Source organism: Spodoptera frugiperda, chromosome 21, assembly GCF_023101765.2.
Source record: "Spodoptera frugiperda isolate SF20-4 chromosome 21, AGI-APGP_CSIRO_Sfru_2.0, whole genome shotgun sequence".
NCBI classification, from domain to species: domain Eukaryota; kingdom Metazoa; phylum Arthropoda; class Insecta; order Lepidoptera; family Noctuidae; genus Spodoptera; species Spodoptera frugiperda.
The window spans coordinates 6981633-6999488 of NC_064232.1; the positions used below are offsets into that span (position 1 = coordinate 6981633).

The window sequence follows — 17856 nt, forward strand, 5'->3', positions numbered from 1 at the left end:
AAAATCATTTTTATAATTAAAATTGAACTTTAAATTTTAAAACGAAAAATCATTTTTAAATTTAAAATTGAAACCAGTGAGGTGTAAGAACGATAAAAATTAAGTCTATTTTTTATAATACTTATAAAGTATGACAAATAGCCGATTAGTAAATATCCAATCAGCTTACTTATAATAATTAAAATAAAATAAAATATATGTATTATTATACAACATTTCTTTCTAATTATTGTCTACAGAATAAGATTTAAATAATTGAAATAAATGGATTTTACAAATAACATTTTTTTGTTTTATTATGCCCTGTAAAAATTATAACCTCACTTTTATTTCCAAATAGATTTTATTAAGGGGGGACAATTCATCTGCGGACTGCCTTAAGCCTTACCAGGGCTCTGGCTTAAAAAGCAGGAGTAGGAACAGGGTGGTTTTTAGACAGTAAGAGTCTGACACTCCCTCTGGCGTCGCCCAAGGTGGGAGAAGTCATTGTATGATTTTCCCCACCCAAAAAGGGGGAGTATACACACCACCCCGTTCCTACTCCTCCTTCGAGCCACAGCCGCGGTGACCCATTAACTCTTTCGAGGTTCACTTCCAAATAATATTAGTAGCGTAGTGTAGTGATTAATGCTCGTTCCTTCTCCTTGTGAGAAGAGACCTTTGCTCAGCGATTGTACAGATACCAGATGATGATGATGGTAAGGGCGTTGATGACCAAAGCCATGAACTGATGGACATGGGGAAAGGAAAAGAAGTGACCATAGTTTACTTGGTAATAAAATATTAAGTCGGGATTTTAGAATCCTGGCTCGGGTCAATAATATTTTTTTCAATACTTGTTCAATTGTTTCACGCTAAGCATGAACCAATAATATTAGTAATTTATTTTGACATAGGCACAATGCAGAAAAAGCAGAAGCATGTGAAAAAAATAATAAATCTCATTACTAAAACACAAATAATGCAAATCTTATGAGAACTTAGCTAGGAAAAGAAAAAAAATATACTTACAAAATTTTATATCACTTAATAATTTCACTTAATCTGATGCATGGCAATATTAACAAATAATTATAACACGTTTGAAAAAAAATTGAAAAAAATATTTTCAAACCATATTCAGACTACTAACGCCATCTCTTATCCGTTACTAGAACTAAAAGGGTAAGAGACATCTAGTGCGTAGTAGCATTACTAATTATGACAACGCCATCTCGTGTTGAATAGCAATATTACTAAGGTAGAAACCATACGTATAGTTTTAGCAATACGGAGGATAGATGGCGTTAGTAAACTTGTTGTAATGAAAAATTGTTTATTAAAATATTAATAATGTACTTTATTTTTACTAAATAATCTACGTTTAATACTTTAAAATATAATTATTTTCTGTATATCACAACTATACAAGAAAACTCACTACATAAATAGCCTTTGCTATCAAAGAACCAAAAATATACACACGTACCAAAAACCATCTTCTGTCTTCTATCAAAACAAAATCAATCAAAAATGACAACTACACAACAACAATAATAACACAACAAAAACCGCGAAAAATAAACCAAAAAAAAATGTCTTCAAGGCGATCACCAACAAGGATCCCACAACTTAAAAAAAAGGGGAAGGATAAACCTTGCCCAGCATACAGCATCCTCCCAAAAACCTCTTTAACAAACTCATACCATAAGAAAACAACTCAAGACAAAGTTAAAGTTATAGCAAAGAGCTCATTGCGCGAATTCTTGAAATACAGACAGAATAAATACAAGAAAGTCTTTGAGCATGAAATAAGTAATGGTGCAGTAATCAGTATCAGTCTTCAGGACTCCTCATCTGGTAGCAGTGATGGGCCTAATTTAAAAGAGAATTATGATGGTGGTAAGACTCCCTTGCCAGAAAAGAATGATGGTACCTCTCGGTCTTCCCTGACGTCTTCTATAACCAAGTATGGAGGACTAATTGTTGATTTTTTTTTAGTTTATTTTCGTTCACTGTTTTAGTTTTATTTAAGGTGTAGATACATATTTATGTATTTACTTTACTAGTCTTTTTTGGGGATAATCATTCAATATATTCTCCCGCCTTGGGCGAGGCGAGAGGGAGTGTTAGACTGACTAAAAACCACCCCGTTCCTACTCCTGCTTTTCGAGCCGGAGCCCCGGTAAACCCGCTAGGTAGTCCGCAGCTCCGGATCAGGAATACACATCAAAAACTAAAAACTAAAGTAGAAGTCAGAATGACACATACTGACTGAGAGAAAATGTGGGAGAGCCAAGTTTCAGTACGAATGGGCCGGCTCGACCGGAGTGATACCACGGCCTTACAGAAAACCGGCGTGAAACAACGCTTGCGTTGTGTGAGTAAGGTTACCGGAGGCCCAATTCCCCCCTTTCCAATCTTCCCAACAACCCTTAAATTTCTAGCCCCCAAAAACCGTATCTTCATAGCATATCTTCCTCACACAGCTACATAGCTTAGTATCAGTGGAAACTGTCACGTAGCGAAGTTTCACAGCTATATTACATTTTCGTGGCATAGCTAGATTATCCGGAGCTGCGGACTACCTAGCGGGTTACCGGGGCTCCGGCTCGAAAAGCAGGAGTAGGAACGGGGTGGTTTTTAGGCAGTAAGAGTCTGACACTCCCTCTCGTCTCGCTCAAACCGGGAGAAGTCAACGGATGATTTTAAAAGCATAGCTACATTAGTTACATAGCACATCTCTGGTAGAAAAGTACCCTTTAGCTAGATTGTAATTTGCAATTAATTTTTCTATTTCAGATTTCGCAACGACTTCAACGAGTTTAAATGTAAGATGCGTATATTTGGTGAGTCGCTGAAACTGTGCACTTGCATCGCCGACGATGTCAGGAGACGACTGGACACGATGGAGACAAGATTGGATGCTTTAGAGAAGAGACAGGAGGAGTTCAAAGTACGTACCTAACTATCTAACTAGTCTTTATTTTAAGGGGGAAAATCAACCAATAATTTATCTCGCCTTGGGCGAGGCGAGAGGGAGTGTCAGACTCTTACTGAGTAAACACCACCCCGTTCCTACTCCTGCTTTTCGAGGAAGAGCCCCGGTAACCCGCTAGGTAGTCCTCAGCATCTACCTAGTCTAGATTTAGAGTAATAAATAAAATTGGGAGTGTCTAATTGTAATAACCACCTTTTTACTACATGCATACACATACACAAAATAAGATTTTTTTGCAATTTTATTCTGTCTGTTTATTCTGGCTAATCTCTGAAATGACTGGACCGATTTTAACGGGACTTTTATTGACAGGTAGCTGATGTATTAAGGAGTAACTTAGGCTACATTTCTTTAAAAAATATATTTTATTTGATAAAGAACCGAAATTCTGTCAGAAGTATTTATTCTACGCGGACGAAGCAACATCTGGTAATAAATATTTATAGAATCAGCTTTTACCGGCAGCGTTACTCGGGTTTTCAAAAGAAGAGGGGATAATCATCCAATGATTTCTCCCGCCTTAGGCGAAGCGAGAGGGAGTGTCAGACTCTTACTGACTAAAAACCACCCCGTTCCTACTCCTGCTTCATTCTTTTTCCTTCCTTATAATACACGTATTTTAGAATTATACCAGGTATATTTGGCAAATATGCTTACTTTAACGAAAATGAGACATTTCGTGAAGATTATTTAATTTTATGTGTCCAACAATCACTTGAATCTTAGATAGACATAATAAGAAGGTAAACAAAACGAAAATAAACTAATATACGAGTAATTAGTTCTTTACACACGCGTTGTATAATCACAGTCGTAAATTAAGCCTAATTTTTACAATAGGCTATAGTTTATGTAGGTACATGCTGTATAGGGAAACCAGTTATGACTTAATTTAAACCACATTATTTGTTATCATCTTGACTGACAATATACGAAAAATGAGCGAAATAGGCCCAGTAGGTAAGCCAAAAAGTGCATTATTCCCTTTGAGGTAATTTGAACACTCTTTACAAATACGACATTATACCAGCCGCGCCGCATGTCCACAACATTCCTAGACAACCTACTACATTACAGCTCTTCTGTGGTCAAGGAACATGGAGCTGTTCATACAGGATTTAATATTTTGTTTGAAAATTTAATCTTTTAACTTTTTTTAGTTGAAATATTTAGTTATATTATGCTTCTGTGAACGAGTACTACTTATAGTTCCGTTAAGCCTATCTTCAAAATACCTACATAAAATATCTTAATCTACGCACTTAGTAGCCATTTGCTTTAGGTATTTTTATTTAAATATACCACAAGAAGACATAATAAAATACAGTAGGTACCAACATAATTGCCACTCATTCATATAATTATATTTACTAAAAATATTATGTTTTATAAACCTTTTTATCTAGAATTTCCAAGACAGGTAGCACGGGTTTTTTTAGAATCTTAGAATATTATAAACTACTTATATTATTATGTTTGACGATAAGAAAAGCCTGTGTACTGATAATTTCTAGATTTCGTTGGTGTATTTGTGTTTATTTTATTTTAAACGTAAATAATGTAGTCGAGAATCATTATGATCATCAAGAATCAGTGATGTTGCACTGCTGGACTATGAGCCTTCTCTACATAAGAGTTTTAAGTGTGGGAGAGCCATGCTTCGGCACTCGACCACAGTGATACCACGGGCTCAAAGAAACTCGTCGTGAAACAACGCTTGCATTGTGTTACGTTGTGTGGTTGAGGTTACCGGAGGCTCAATTACCCCTCTTCCCAATCTTGCCAATCCTCGATTCCCCAACAACTTTCACATTCCTAAGATCGGCAACACACTTGTAAGGCCTCTGATGTTTCGGGTATCTGGGCGGCGGCAACAACTTACCATCAGATGATCTGTCTGCTCGTTTACCGGCTTATACCATAAAAAAAGTTTGCCATAATCTCCCCTCTTGGCAGCAAAATCAATGACCAATCTTAAATCAAATTCTACTCAATTACTATAAACTAACCGCCATCTTTAAAAAATATCAAGCAGTGTTGCCACTTTCAAAGAATAATTTACCCCGACCCGTTTGAAAATTAATTTGTAAGTACGTACTCAATCTAATAATTTGTTTAAACAAGATTTAAAACTATGAAATGAACTGACATGTCTAATTCGTTAAGTAAATTAAAAAATAATAATTGACAAATATTTGTTCTGCCTTTCAAACAAAGGTTCTTTATCAGTTAAACGTGTTTTTTTTAAACTGTGAAACTATGTGACCGTTTCCTGTGATACTAAGCTATATAGCTGTGTGAGGAAACTCAACCTGTGCATGAGGTTGAGTTTACGATGTATCGATAGTAGGGAAGCCATCCATAGCACGTATCCATAGCATAGCACATCTTTCCAAATAAAAATATAGCTTAGCTGAGTCTGTTTCCACCAGTGCTAAGCTATGTGTACCAATGAATTTAATTGGTGGAAGCCAAACGCATTCACAGCAACGTAGCATAGCACATCTCTGATGGAAAAGCACTCTAACGACGGAGTTTCTTGTCTATACGAATCTAGAGGAGGAAAATTTCACATTTACATTTAAAAAAAATTACTTATCACTCTTTCTTTGATTGATTTAATTTCATGATAAAACGCGTTGAAGCCCGCTTGCAGCAAGCAGTCGGCGCGCCGTAAGCACGTTGGCGGTTAACGGTAGCCACTAAACCACGCTGTGCCGTGCTTGTTTACCTTAATTCGTATTTAATAGTAGTTTGGGAAAATTTTGACGGTCATATTTATCTGATAGAGGAAACTTTTCGTTGATTTAATTAGAATATACGTCATAGTTTTGACCGCATAAAAGAGTGAGTAAGTGTGGGAAGTGATAGCACGGCCTCACAGAAAACCGACGTGAAACAACGCTTGCGTTGTGTTTCGTTGTGAGAGTGAGGTTACCGGAGGCCCAATTCCCCCTTCCCAATCTTCCCCATCCCCATTCCCGAACAACAACCCTTAAATTCCTAACTCCCAAAAAGCCGGTAACGCACTTGTAAAGCCTCTGGTGTTTCAAGTGTCCATGGGCGGCGGCGATTGCTTACCATCAGGTAAAACGTCTGCTCGATTACCGGCATGTCTCATAAAAAAAAGGAAAAATGTGTAAATACTCATGGAATAAATGGCTACAAGCGTCATGAGGTTTCAAGTTTAATTGAGCGATTTCCAGATTCAGATATCAAGGCAAGAGACTTAGCTATTATTTCTATAATACTTTTCCTGAATTTAAGACTAAGGATGACTTTTCCACCAGAGATGTTCTATGTTACGTTGATGTGGATACGTTTGGCTTCCACCAATCATATTCATTGGTACACATAGCTTAGCACTGGTGGAAACGGACTCAGCTAAGCTATGTTTTATATGGAAAGATGCGTCCTATAGATGTGTGCTATGGATGTGTCCATAATACGAGCTATGGATGCGTTTCCTACTATCGATTTATCGCATATTCGAGCTTCGCATCTTCCTCGCACAGCTACATAGCTTAGTATCAGTGGAAACGGTCACATAGTTTAACAACTTATCTATTACATCTTCGTAGCATAGCTACATAGCACATCTCTAGTGTAAAAGCATCCACATGCGATAACCTAGCCAAAAGAGTCAGATAGGCAGTTTGATTCCTAACAACAAATTCCTTGATCTTACTACCTACATTGCTACTCGTAATAAATGAAACGCATTATACTACTTGAGTACTTACACATGTAAGTATTATTTCTGATAAAATTGTTATGATAAAAAGTTCAATGACATAATAACATAAACATCACATACCTAATTCTGTTTACGGATAGGAATAATAGATCCACGTTTCACAAATACCAGATTTTTGTTAAGGGAGAAAAATCAGAGTTGTTTCCCGGTTTTTATCAAATCTCTTAGGACGCCCATAGAAAGAAACCCTCAAGTGTGGGAGAGCCATGCTTCGGCACGAATGAGCCGGCTCGACCGGAGTGATACCACGGCCTCATCGAAAACCGACCTGAAACAGCGTTTGTGTGAGTGAGGTTACCGGAGGCCCAATTCCCCCTTGCCAATCTTCCCAACCCCCAAATTCCTCAAAAGGCCGGCAACGCACTTGTAACGCCTCTGGTATTTCAAGTCTCCATGGGCGGCGGCGATTGCTTACCACCAGGTGATCCATCTGCTTGTTTACCGGCTTATACCATAAAAAGTGAAGGCAAAGGAGACTGGTAGAGTGCAGTGAACTGCCACGGACTGTTAAAGCTGTTAATGAGACGTTTTGTCAACATCTACTCATACCTTGATCATTCTCAACCTAATTGATCATTCCGTAAGAAAAAATATTTCTTTCTCTACCCACAAAGACTTAAACAAAAAGGTAATTGGTGTCAAAGAAAGGTATTTAAAAGAAAAAACTAATTTATTTACAACAATAAAATTGTAATGAATGCTTCCATTGTGTTACATGTCGCGTCAAAAAAATCAGGCACGTGAGAGAGCCATGCTTCGGCACTGCTGGGTCGGCTCGATCGGAGTGATACCATGACCTCACAGTAAGAGCGAGGTCCATTTGTCTGTCATCATAAAAAATATATGGAAAACAACACTGCGACGACGCAACGCACAGCGTTTCGTCGTTTGAGTGAAGTTACATTGTGTGGCCCTATATTTTTCTCCATCCGCAATCCTCAATCACTATTTTTTTATGGAAACGAACAGGCTTATATCCTGATGATAAGCAATCGTCGCCGCCCATGGAGACTTGAAACAGAGGCATTACAAGTGCGTTGCCGGCCTATTGGAGGATAGGAATTTAAGCGTTTTTGAGGAATCGGGGATTGGAAAAAGGGAGGTGATTGGGCCACTCTCACTCACACGACCCAAGCGTTGGTTTTCTGTTCGACTGAATCTGGTGTCACTACGGTCGAACCAGCCCAGTCGTACCGAAGCATGGTTCTCTCACACTTAAATTATATTCATTAATCACTACATAGTATAAATAAAACAAAGTCGCTTTCTCTGTCCCTTTGTATGCTTAAATCTTTAAAACTACGCAACGGATTTTGATGCGGTTTTTTAATAGATAGAGTGATTCAAGAGGAAGGTTTATATTATGTATAATACATGCATAATATATCACCATTGCACCCATGCGAAGTTGGAATGGGTCGCTAGTAAAATATAAAAGAGTTCCAACAATAGCAACGGTTGGTAATACTATGAACCTAAGATACGATAATTGAATGTCACATACTTTGTAAAACACTGAATAATTATTGCCTGTTCTTCAACTTTATACGTGTATTTTATTATCTATTCAAGTAGAAACGTGGCCAGCTATAGAGGATCGTAAATGACAATAAGACAATGTTCCACTAAGACAAACTAATTCACGTGTCTTACAATGCTTACTTCAACCGGCGTCATTAGCTTTATTGCTAGTCAACTGTTTTTTCGAGGTTTTACTTGCAAACTCAATTTTTTTATGGTATAAGCGGTATTATGGTATAATGAGCAGTCGCATCACCTGATGGTGAACAATCGCTGCGGGCCATGACACCCGAAACACCAAGTGTTACTTTTTTACCTTTTGGGAGTTAGGAATTTAAGGGTTGTTGGGGAATCGGGGATTGAAAAGATTGGGAATTTGGCCTCTATTGCTAAACAAAGTAAAATACCTAACCTACCTAAAATACCCTATTTTCCCACACATATTTTCATCTCACGAATGATTCCCCAACAACCCTTAACATCCTAACCCCCAAAGCTTGGCAACACACTTGTAACGCCTCTGGTGTTTCAAGTATCCATGGACAGCGACAATAGCTTACCATCAGGTGAGCCGTCTGCTCGTTTACCGACTTGCCCTATAAAAAAAAAACATCTACAATTTCATCAATAACTGTTCATTATAATTTACCACTGATATACAGACAGACAGACAAATTTTGTCACGTTCTATTATTACAGTTTATGACTAGTATTAAATACTTAAAGATTACTTTGATATGAAGATACGTTTGCAGTTACATTGTTACTGTTTTATGTCATTTGTAGTGATAGGAGTGTTGAAGTGAGTCGTCTTGGAAGTGGCCATACGTGTCGAGGTATCTACTAGTTTCAAGAAACAATGTAACCAAGAATTGTATTGTGAACCTGATTGAAAAAGAGTAACCTACGGAGTTTCTTGCTCGTTCTTCTCCATAGGAATCTACACTTTGGAACGAGTAAATAGAGCAACTAGAGGACTGACCGACAGACCGACATTGTTAATATTTTAATTGTTGCTTTGACGTTCAAAAGTGCCTTCCGGGTCTATTTGACATAAATAATTTTAACTCTGACAACTGACTCATAGAAAACCGATGTAAAACACGCTTACGTTGTGTTTCGTTGTATGAGTGAGGTTACATAAGGCCCAATGTCTTCTTTTCCCAATTTCCTCAATCTGCAAGAATCCTGAACCGACGGATCACCTGATAGCAAGCAATCGCCGCCGCCCGTGGACACTTGAAACACCAGAGGCTTTACAAGTTCGTTCCCGCCCTTTGGCGGTTAGGAATTTAAGGGTTGTTGGCGAATCGGGGATTGGGAAGGGGAGAATTGGGCCTCCGGTAACCTCACTCACAACGAAACTCAACGCAAGCGCTGTTTCACGTCGGTTTTCGATGAAGCCGTGGTATCACTCCAGTCGAACCGGCCTATTGCTGAAGCATGGCTCTCCCACACTTGAATGTATTATATTAGTATGTCTCACTAAAGTTATAATAAAATCATAATTATAACCTTTTTGTTGCAGACACCAAGTAACTACCCGGCTATCATAGAAAAAAACAAGAGACTGTCTTCTATAACTATGAAAGATGCCAAGGTAAGTCTATCTCTATTTTTTAAACGTTGCCCCACACTAATATTTTTCCTGTGTCGTGGTTGCGTTTACAAACATACAAGTTCACATACACATGACACCCAGACCCGAAACAACAATTTGTGGATCACACAAAGAGTTGCTCCGTGCGGGAATCGGTCCCGCAAAACGTCTCACTGCTTTTTTAAAAATCCGAAAAAAACCCGTTATACTTTGCCCGCCCGGGTAATCAAACCCGAGACTCCTTATCCGGCAGTTGCACTTGCGACCACTCGACCAACGAGGCAGTCTGTGTGTATTTACTCCTTAAGCTTTCCTACTTGGAAAGGTCGTAAATGTGACAGCTCGATAAATAATACAACCTAAAAAAATACAAGAAAAAAAAAGAAAATAATCACACACAAGGTTATTTAACATACAGACAAAAAATGGGGAAAAAACTAATCGTGTTATGGCAACACTGCAAAGTCACGAAGCAAGCTTTAACCGTTAAATTCGAATACGAAAATAGATTCCATATTATTGCAAGCACAAAAAAAATATGTAAACATTAGTCCTGTCGATTTTTACGACAAAAACATAGTATTCGATTTAAAATTTCAAGGTTATATTGGTGGTAAAGTAAAAAATTGACAATCTATTCAGATACGGATTGAGTCATTGGAATTTGGGCTGTCACTCTGATCTTGGGAGATAAAATGAAGAGCCCTGAGAATGATTCAGTAGCTATTGTTATACTAAATTGTATGCTTTGTAACGAAGCCATATCTTTTGTAACTATTGGTCTCTCAGTGTCATCTATTCTGTACTGAATCAATCTTTATTTTGTTACCTCCATATTAAAAAACTTGGTAAAGCACCCTTACGTTGCTGTGGATGCGTTTGGCTTCCACCAATCATATTCATTGGTATGTACACATAGCTTAGCACTGGCGGAAATAGACTTAGCTAAGTTATGTTTTTTATATGGAATGATGCGTTCTATGGATACGTGCTACGGATGACTTACTATCGTTACATCGCATCCTCGAACTGTTCATCTTCCTTGCTCAGCTACTTTATAGAAAATCTTCCTCGCACAGCTACATATTTTAGTATCGGTGAAAACAATCACATAGTTTCACAGCTTAGCTATTACATCTTCGTAGCATAGCTACATAGCACATCTCTAATGGTGGAACTCGTTTACCGGCTTTTACCATTAAAAAAATGTTATGTTCTGAGTCCTATATATTTTATCTCATTGAAGGGCCCACATGGCTTTATGAAACGCCAGCTAGTGGTCCGGCTCTGATCCTATCTAAGTATTTACGTTTCGAATCGTACAAAACGACAAACAATACGTCCATTTACTTTTTACATAATGTCTACAAAGTTTTCTGTATAAAAAATACCTTTGTCTGTAATTCTGTATCTGTGGTTAGTAAAAAGCTGATAGGTTCCGTATTGTAAAAGTTTTAGGGTATCTGTTATCTCGATACTTATCAGTGGGGCCTTGACTCACCTCTCATTATGTATGACTAGCATAGCCAGTGAGATCCAGAGCTGCGGACTACCTAACGGGTTACCGGGGCTCCGGCTCGATAATCAGGAGTAGGAACGGGGTGGTTTTTAGTCAGTAAGAGTCTGACACTCCCTCTCGCCTCGCCCAACGCGGGAGAAGTCATTGGATGATTTTCCCCCCTCAAAAAAAGCATAGCCATTGAAATTGGGCACTAGATTTAAAAGAGTCGGGTTTATCATAGAGCGCTGCTACTTAGTATCTGTCTATTGTTCTAAGTGTGGGAAAGCCATGCTTCGGTTCGACCGAAGTGATACCACGGCCGAGCAGAGAACCGACGTGAAACAACGCTTGCGTTGTCTTTCGCTGTGTTACCGGAAAGGCCCAATTACCCCCCTTCCTAATTTTCCCAATAACCCTTAAATTCCTAGCCCCAACAGGCCGGCAACGCACTTGTAATGCCTCTAGTGATTCGGTTGTCCATGGGCGGCGGCGATTGCTTATCATCAAGTGAACCGTCTGCTTGTTTACCAGCTTGTTCCATATAAAATAAAACGAAGGGTACTCAAGAGTACAATTTATTTTCTATTGTGTATCTTCTATGCATACACAAAGGTTAAGAGATTAGCTATAAAGTTCAGGTTTATCAGAAAGCGCTGCTGCTTGATCTCAATCAAATGTATAGCCACTTGAGTCTTACGGCACCCGCGTGAAGAGAAGAGGTACAAACAAATGTATTCTACTCTACCGTCCTTCACAAAATAGGAAAAGTCAGTCAAGTCATACTATGCAACGAATTGACAATACTAATCCGTGTTTCCGATAGTCTGTGTAAAATGTACCGTGGCGCGACAAAGGATGGGTTCAACGCTCGTGGTGGGCAAGTCGACAAGTCCAAGTCATTATTTCTATAAAAAGCATCGAAACCGGATCTGAAACCTTGTTTCTGTATTTTTCCTTATAAAGTTTACAATTGCAGTAATGTAAGAATATTTTGTTTGTCATCAAAGAGGCTTTTTTTAGTCGGTAAACGAGTAGACGGATTATTTGATGGTAAGCAAGATACTTGAAATACTAGAGGCGTTACAAGTGTGTTGCCGGGCTTTTTGGGAGTTAGGAATTTAAGGGTTGTTGGGTAATCGGGGATTAGGAAGATTGGGAAGGTAAATTAGGCCTCCAGTTGATTTAGTCTTGAATGTGTTGTTGGTCAAAATGTTCGTTTGACTGTCCAGCATTAGGTCTCGGATTCGATTCATGTGTTGGGTAAAGTATTTTGCGGTTTATTCTGTTTTCCAAATACCAATTAAAAGTCAGTTTAAAAGAACCCAGTAGTAGCGCGACAATCGCCGCGTCGTGTGTCGCGGGATGCTTACATGAGCCTCTAGCATGGCTTTAAACTAGTCGAGTTCCTCGTCAAACAGTTACGTGAGTGTCCTAATAGCATAATAATTAAAAAAACCTTTACCTCGTCACTATTATAGCTATAAGGCATGACATTATCCGGAGCTGCGGACTACCTAGCGGGTTTACCGGGGTCCGGCTCGAAAAGCAGGAGTAGGAACGGGTCGTTTTTATCTAGCAAGACTCTGACATTCCCTCTCGCCTCGTCCAATGCGGAAAGAAGTCATAGAATGATTTTCTCCCATTAAAAAAATGCCTTTACCTCGCTTTCACAATTATAACTAGAAGGCATGACATTACGACGTTATGTTTTATATATTGTTTATTTATTACCTAAGCGCTATATACCTAAAAACCTTGGCGTAGGGATTTTCCACAAGTAACGCATTAGGTATACACATTAATTATTAATTTATCTGTAATGTAGGTACATACTTATGTGTAAATAACACGCGTAATATGGCGTAATCATTTTTAAATCAAGGTAGGTATTGTGTGATATACTTATAACCTTTTATTAAAGTTATTTAGTTATTGATGATAACGTTAAATTGTGTCTTTTTCTATCATTAGAAACAGACACAATTTAACATTTGAAAAGTGGGTGTACATTGTATAGCGGCATTACGTGCCGTAATGTGCACCTCTGCCTACCCCTTCGGGGATAAAAGGCGTGAAGTTGTGTGTGTGTGTTCTATCATTAGAACTTGAGACGGGATATTTACGCACTGTTGTAAGCGCCATGATCACGGATTAATACGGATGAACTGTCAGTTTATCCATTCTAACGATTGTGTCTGTTTCACCAAAATGATGACCTTTATCTACGTGTATGCCAATTTTGTGGGATGGTTTTCAAAATATATACTAATCCCTAGACTAAACCTAAAAATATATCTAAACTTCAACCTCCTTCAATAAAAAATAAAATATTAATGCAATGTTACCATATGAAATAAAAGTAGAAAAATCGGGGAAATTTCGGCTAGAAAATTAATTTTTTCCATGACGTTAACAATTTAAATAATGCATGACACTACGGGGAGCGCGGCACGTTACTAACCACGTCGCCTCATCCAAGGCAGGAGAAGACATTAGATGACTTTCATCCCTCAAAAAAAGAGTCTGACACTCTCTCGCCTTACCTAAGGCGGCAGAAGTCATTAAATGATTTAATTTATGATTCATATACCATGAACATAGTATATTTAACAATAAAAATCATGATATATGTATATCACAATCATAATTAGTTACAAACGTGAGCAATCATGAATGCTAATTGTTTACTCAAAGTATCCTCGCGATGATAACAGATAAGTAGGTATTTGTATATCGTGTCGCGTCTAGTTCTGACAATTGAACGCGTCATAATGTTATTATTGTGTCTGATGGAATAATTATATGGAGCTTTGGTAGGATACCACCGGAGTGATACCACGGCCGAACAAAAAACGTGAACCAACGCTTGCGCTGTGTTTCGTTGTATTAGTGACGTTACCCCTGCCCAATTTTCCTAATCCACGATTCCCCAACAACCCTTAAATTCCTAACTCCCAAAAAGGCCGGCAACGCACTTGTAACGCCTCTGGGGTTTCGGGTGTCCATGGGCGGCGGCTATTGCTTACCATCAGGTGATCCGTCTGCTCGTTTACCGGCTTATACCATAAAAAAATATTCACAACGACTCATCAGCAACTAGCGGTAAATTGCCTCATCTACCATCATTAGAGATTATATCTCCACACCTGCCAGGCGTGAAGATAATGGAAAAAACCTCTAATGTAGATTCAACTTTTTTATGGGAAGGTAATCAAGGCAATCATGTGCCCAGTATATGGCAATAGGCTCACCCCCTATTATACGGGACGTATAACACAAATGTGTGTACATTGTATAGCGGCATTACGTGCCGTAATATGCACCTCTGCCTACCCCTTCGGGGATAAAAGGCGTGACGTTGTGTGTGTGTGTGTAATCATCGTATCATAATTTTTTCGCGCTCAACACCCTGGATCACCTGCAATCGAACTCAATCGATTACTAAGCTATTTATTATAATAAGAATAATAAAATAACTAGTGCCTCGTTGATCGAGTGGTCGCAAGTGTGAATGCCAGGCAAGGGGTGTCAGGTTCGATTAATAGGTCAGACAAAGTATTGCTTGGCTTTTTTTCGGCTTTTCGAAAATTTCTCAGTATTAGCTACGGAATCTGGAATCATGACCAGTATATGGCATTATAGGCTCCACCCCCTATTACATGGGACTTATAACACAAATGCTAAAAAGTGGGTGTACATTGTATAGCGGCATTACGTGCCGTAATGTGCACCTCTGCCTACCCCTTCGGGGATAAAAGGCGATTGACGTTGCAAAAAAGAAAAATTGTTTCGACTGAAAATACTTCCTTCTTCTATGTTTACCAGAAACTTCTCCTCAATAGGTATATATCTTTGTTTCTTTATGTGACTGACTGACAATCTGCGCTCGCTCGCCTCTCGTCATACCCATTAATAAAAGTGCACAATATGGAATAATTAATGGCTTCTCGTTTCCATAATTAATAGACTTTGTGACTCAGATATCCTTGACTGCTCATGACAATTTATTAGCATTTGTCTTCTTCGTATTGTAAAATACCGACTCGCTATTTTATTTCCCGAAGACGGCAGAGGTGCAGATATAAAATGTAACACCAACATTTTACCTGCTATGTTATGGTGTCCATGACCTAATCCGGAGCTGCGGACTACCTAGCGGGTTAACCGGGGCTCCGGCTTGAAAAGCAGGAATAGGAACGGGATGGTTTTTAGTGAGTAAGAGTCTGACACTCCCTCTCGCTTTACCCAAGCTGGGAAAGTCAATGGATGATTTTCTCCCCTCAAAAAAAAACCATATACAATGTAACACTCGACCACTATACCGAGGGTCTGGCTCGAAAAGCAGTAATATAAACGGGGTGGTTTTTAGTCAGTACGAATCTGACACTACCTCTCGCTTCATCCAAGTCGGGAGAATCCATTAGATGACATACCCCTTTAAAAAAAGTATTGTTTGCCTAGTCTGCTTAAAGGACTCATAATTTCTATACCTCTAAATAAATCCAACGTAACTGCATAGCAGGCGCCTTAACCTCCGAGCCATTACAACTTAGGTAGTACAAGTAGGTGTTTAAAACCAACACTACTACCTACCCCGTCTCGAAATAAGTTATTTTCTACCTAAATCGATATCCAACCTTCGTTCCATGTCGTCCTTTCGCCCACCGATCTGCTCTCGGCGTTGATACAAGCTATTTTTAGCTTCAAAATGAAATCGAACGCCCACACAACACTGAGACCTTTACAAAAAGACTTGTTAAACTTTTCAAACTGAAATGGGTTTGCAAATATTTGTGGAATATGATTTTAATTGGTTATGTCGTGGGTGGAAGTGCATTTAGGTATGGGTCGTAGGAGGTGGCGGTCTGTAGTATCTGTCTGCTTAGGAGCAGAGGAATCACACATGAAATTAATTTGTGTCCCATGATTTAAGGGTGCTTTTAAATCAGAAACGTGATATGTAGCTATGCAACGAAGATGTTATAGTTAACCTGTGAACATATATGTGACCCTTTCCACTGATTCTAAGCTATGTAGTAATGCGAGGAAGACGCGCAGCTCGAGTATATGCTGTATCGATAGTACCGGAAGCCATCCATAGCACCCATCAGTCTTTCCATTAACAAAAAACATAGCTTAGCTGGGTCCATAATTATCTACTATGATGTGTACAAATGAATATGACTGGTGGAAACCAAACGCATCCACGGCAACGTAGCATAGCACTTCTCTGATGGAAAAGCACCACTAAGAATGTTTTTCTATATGATAATGAAGAAATCGGAACAATTTTGGTGTTTTAGATATTTTTTAAAGGTTTGAAAACATACCTCAACCATCATTATGTGTCATACAAAGTATATATGTATGTAAAAGATTAATACAAGGTTTTCGCGATAACTTGTCCTCAAATGAATGGAAATATTCCAAATTGCGTTTCAAGAATGCTGTACAAGTACTGGGACCTGTTTTTGAATACTAAAACAAAATAAAACGCCATTTTACCCCGTAGGTAGGCAGAAATGTATGTATTATATGGCAACACCCACTTTTGACAGTTGCTTACGTTATAAGCCCCGTGTAATAGGGGGTGAGCCATATAAGACTTAATTACAGGTTTGTTGTTATTATTTAGGTATAGTTTCTAATAAATTTTGGAAGAAAAAAGGGTTGGTCATAACCAACTCAGGAATTGAAGTCAATACTCAACACTCAATAGTCTGTGACTTAAATCGACGAATATGACAGTTGTCTTAGTTTTGAATAGTTATTTTTGTTTGTTTGTTTTTGAAGAAACGTTGCCCCACACTAGGATGTTCTCCTGTGTCGTGGGTGCGTTTACAAACATACAAGTTCATATACACATGACACCCAGACCCGGAACAACAATTTGTCGATCATACAAAGAGTTGTTCCAGGCAGAAATCGCGCTCACTTTACGTAGCCACCGCGCCAACCGTGCAGTCAAATTTATTTAACAAAAAGTTAATTTAATTATTTTGTATGTGTCAAAATTTCAGCTATATACGATGTGCAAATATGATAGCCACTTAATATACATATAATAGCATTGCTTACACATAATATTCATAGTTATAATAGGTATACGTCGTTAGAAATTACGTCACTCATTTATTATTAAGATTAGGCTAGTTTCCTACTAGTCAAATTCAATACTTTTTTCGAAACGTCACAAACGATATTTTCTATGAATAGGGATGATGACTGGGTCAAATAAATTATTACAACTTCTCAATACAATAAAATATTATATTATATAATAATATTCAAAAATAATCACACTCTCATTCATACATTTGATGAACTACTTAATTTTCGATGTTTTCTAGCTAAATTTCTAGAAATAAGTCTGCTATATGACCAAAATCTGATGACGTCATAATAGAGTATTTCATAAAAAGTTCATAGAAAAATATCGTTTTTGACGTTTCGAAAAAAGTATTGAATTTGATTAATAGGAATCACGCCTATTTTGT

General features: G+C 38.2%; 1 protein-coding gene across 2 annotated transcripts in view; it reads left to right on the top strand.

Annotated features, from left to right (window-relative positions):
* The first annotated feature begins 1559 nt into the window (after positions 1-1559).
* The window catches only part of LOC118280378 (choline/ethanolamine kinase), a 43599-nt gene continuing 27302 nt past the window's right edge, over positions 1560-17856 (top strand). The window contains exons 1-3 of one of the 2 annotated variants that reach the window (XM_050701899.1): positions 1560-1948; positions 2782-2935; positions 9787-9858. In XM_050701899.1, the coding sequence (XP_050557856.1) occupies positions 1575-1948; positions 2782-2935; positions 9787-9858 (600 nt within the window). In that variant the 5' untranslated portion in view covers positions 1560-1574. Of the gene's footprint in view, positions 1949-2781; positions 2936-9044; positions 9095-9786; positions 9859-17856 lie in introns of those variants that run through there. The other variant, XM_050701900.1, reaches the window with a different exon arrangement.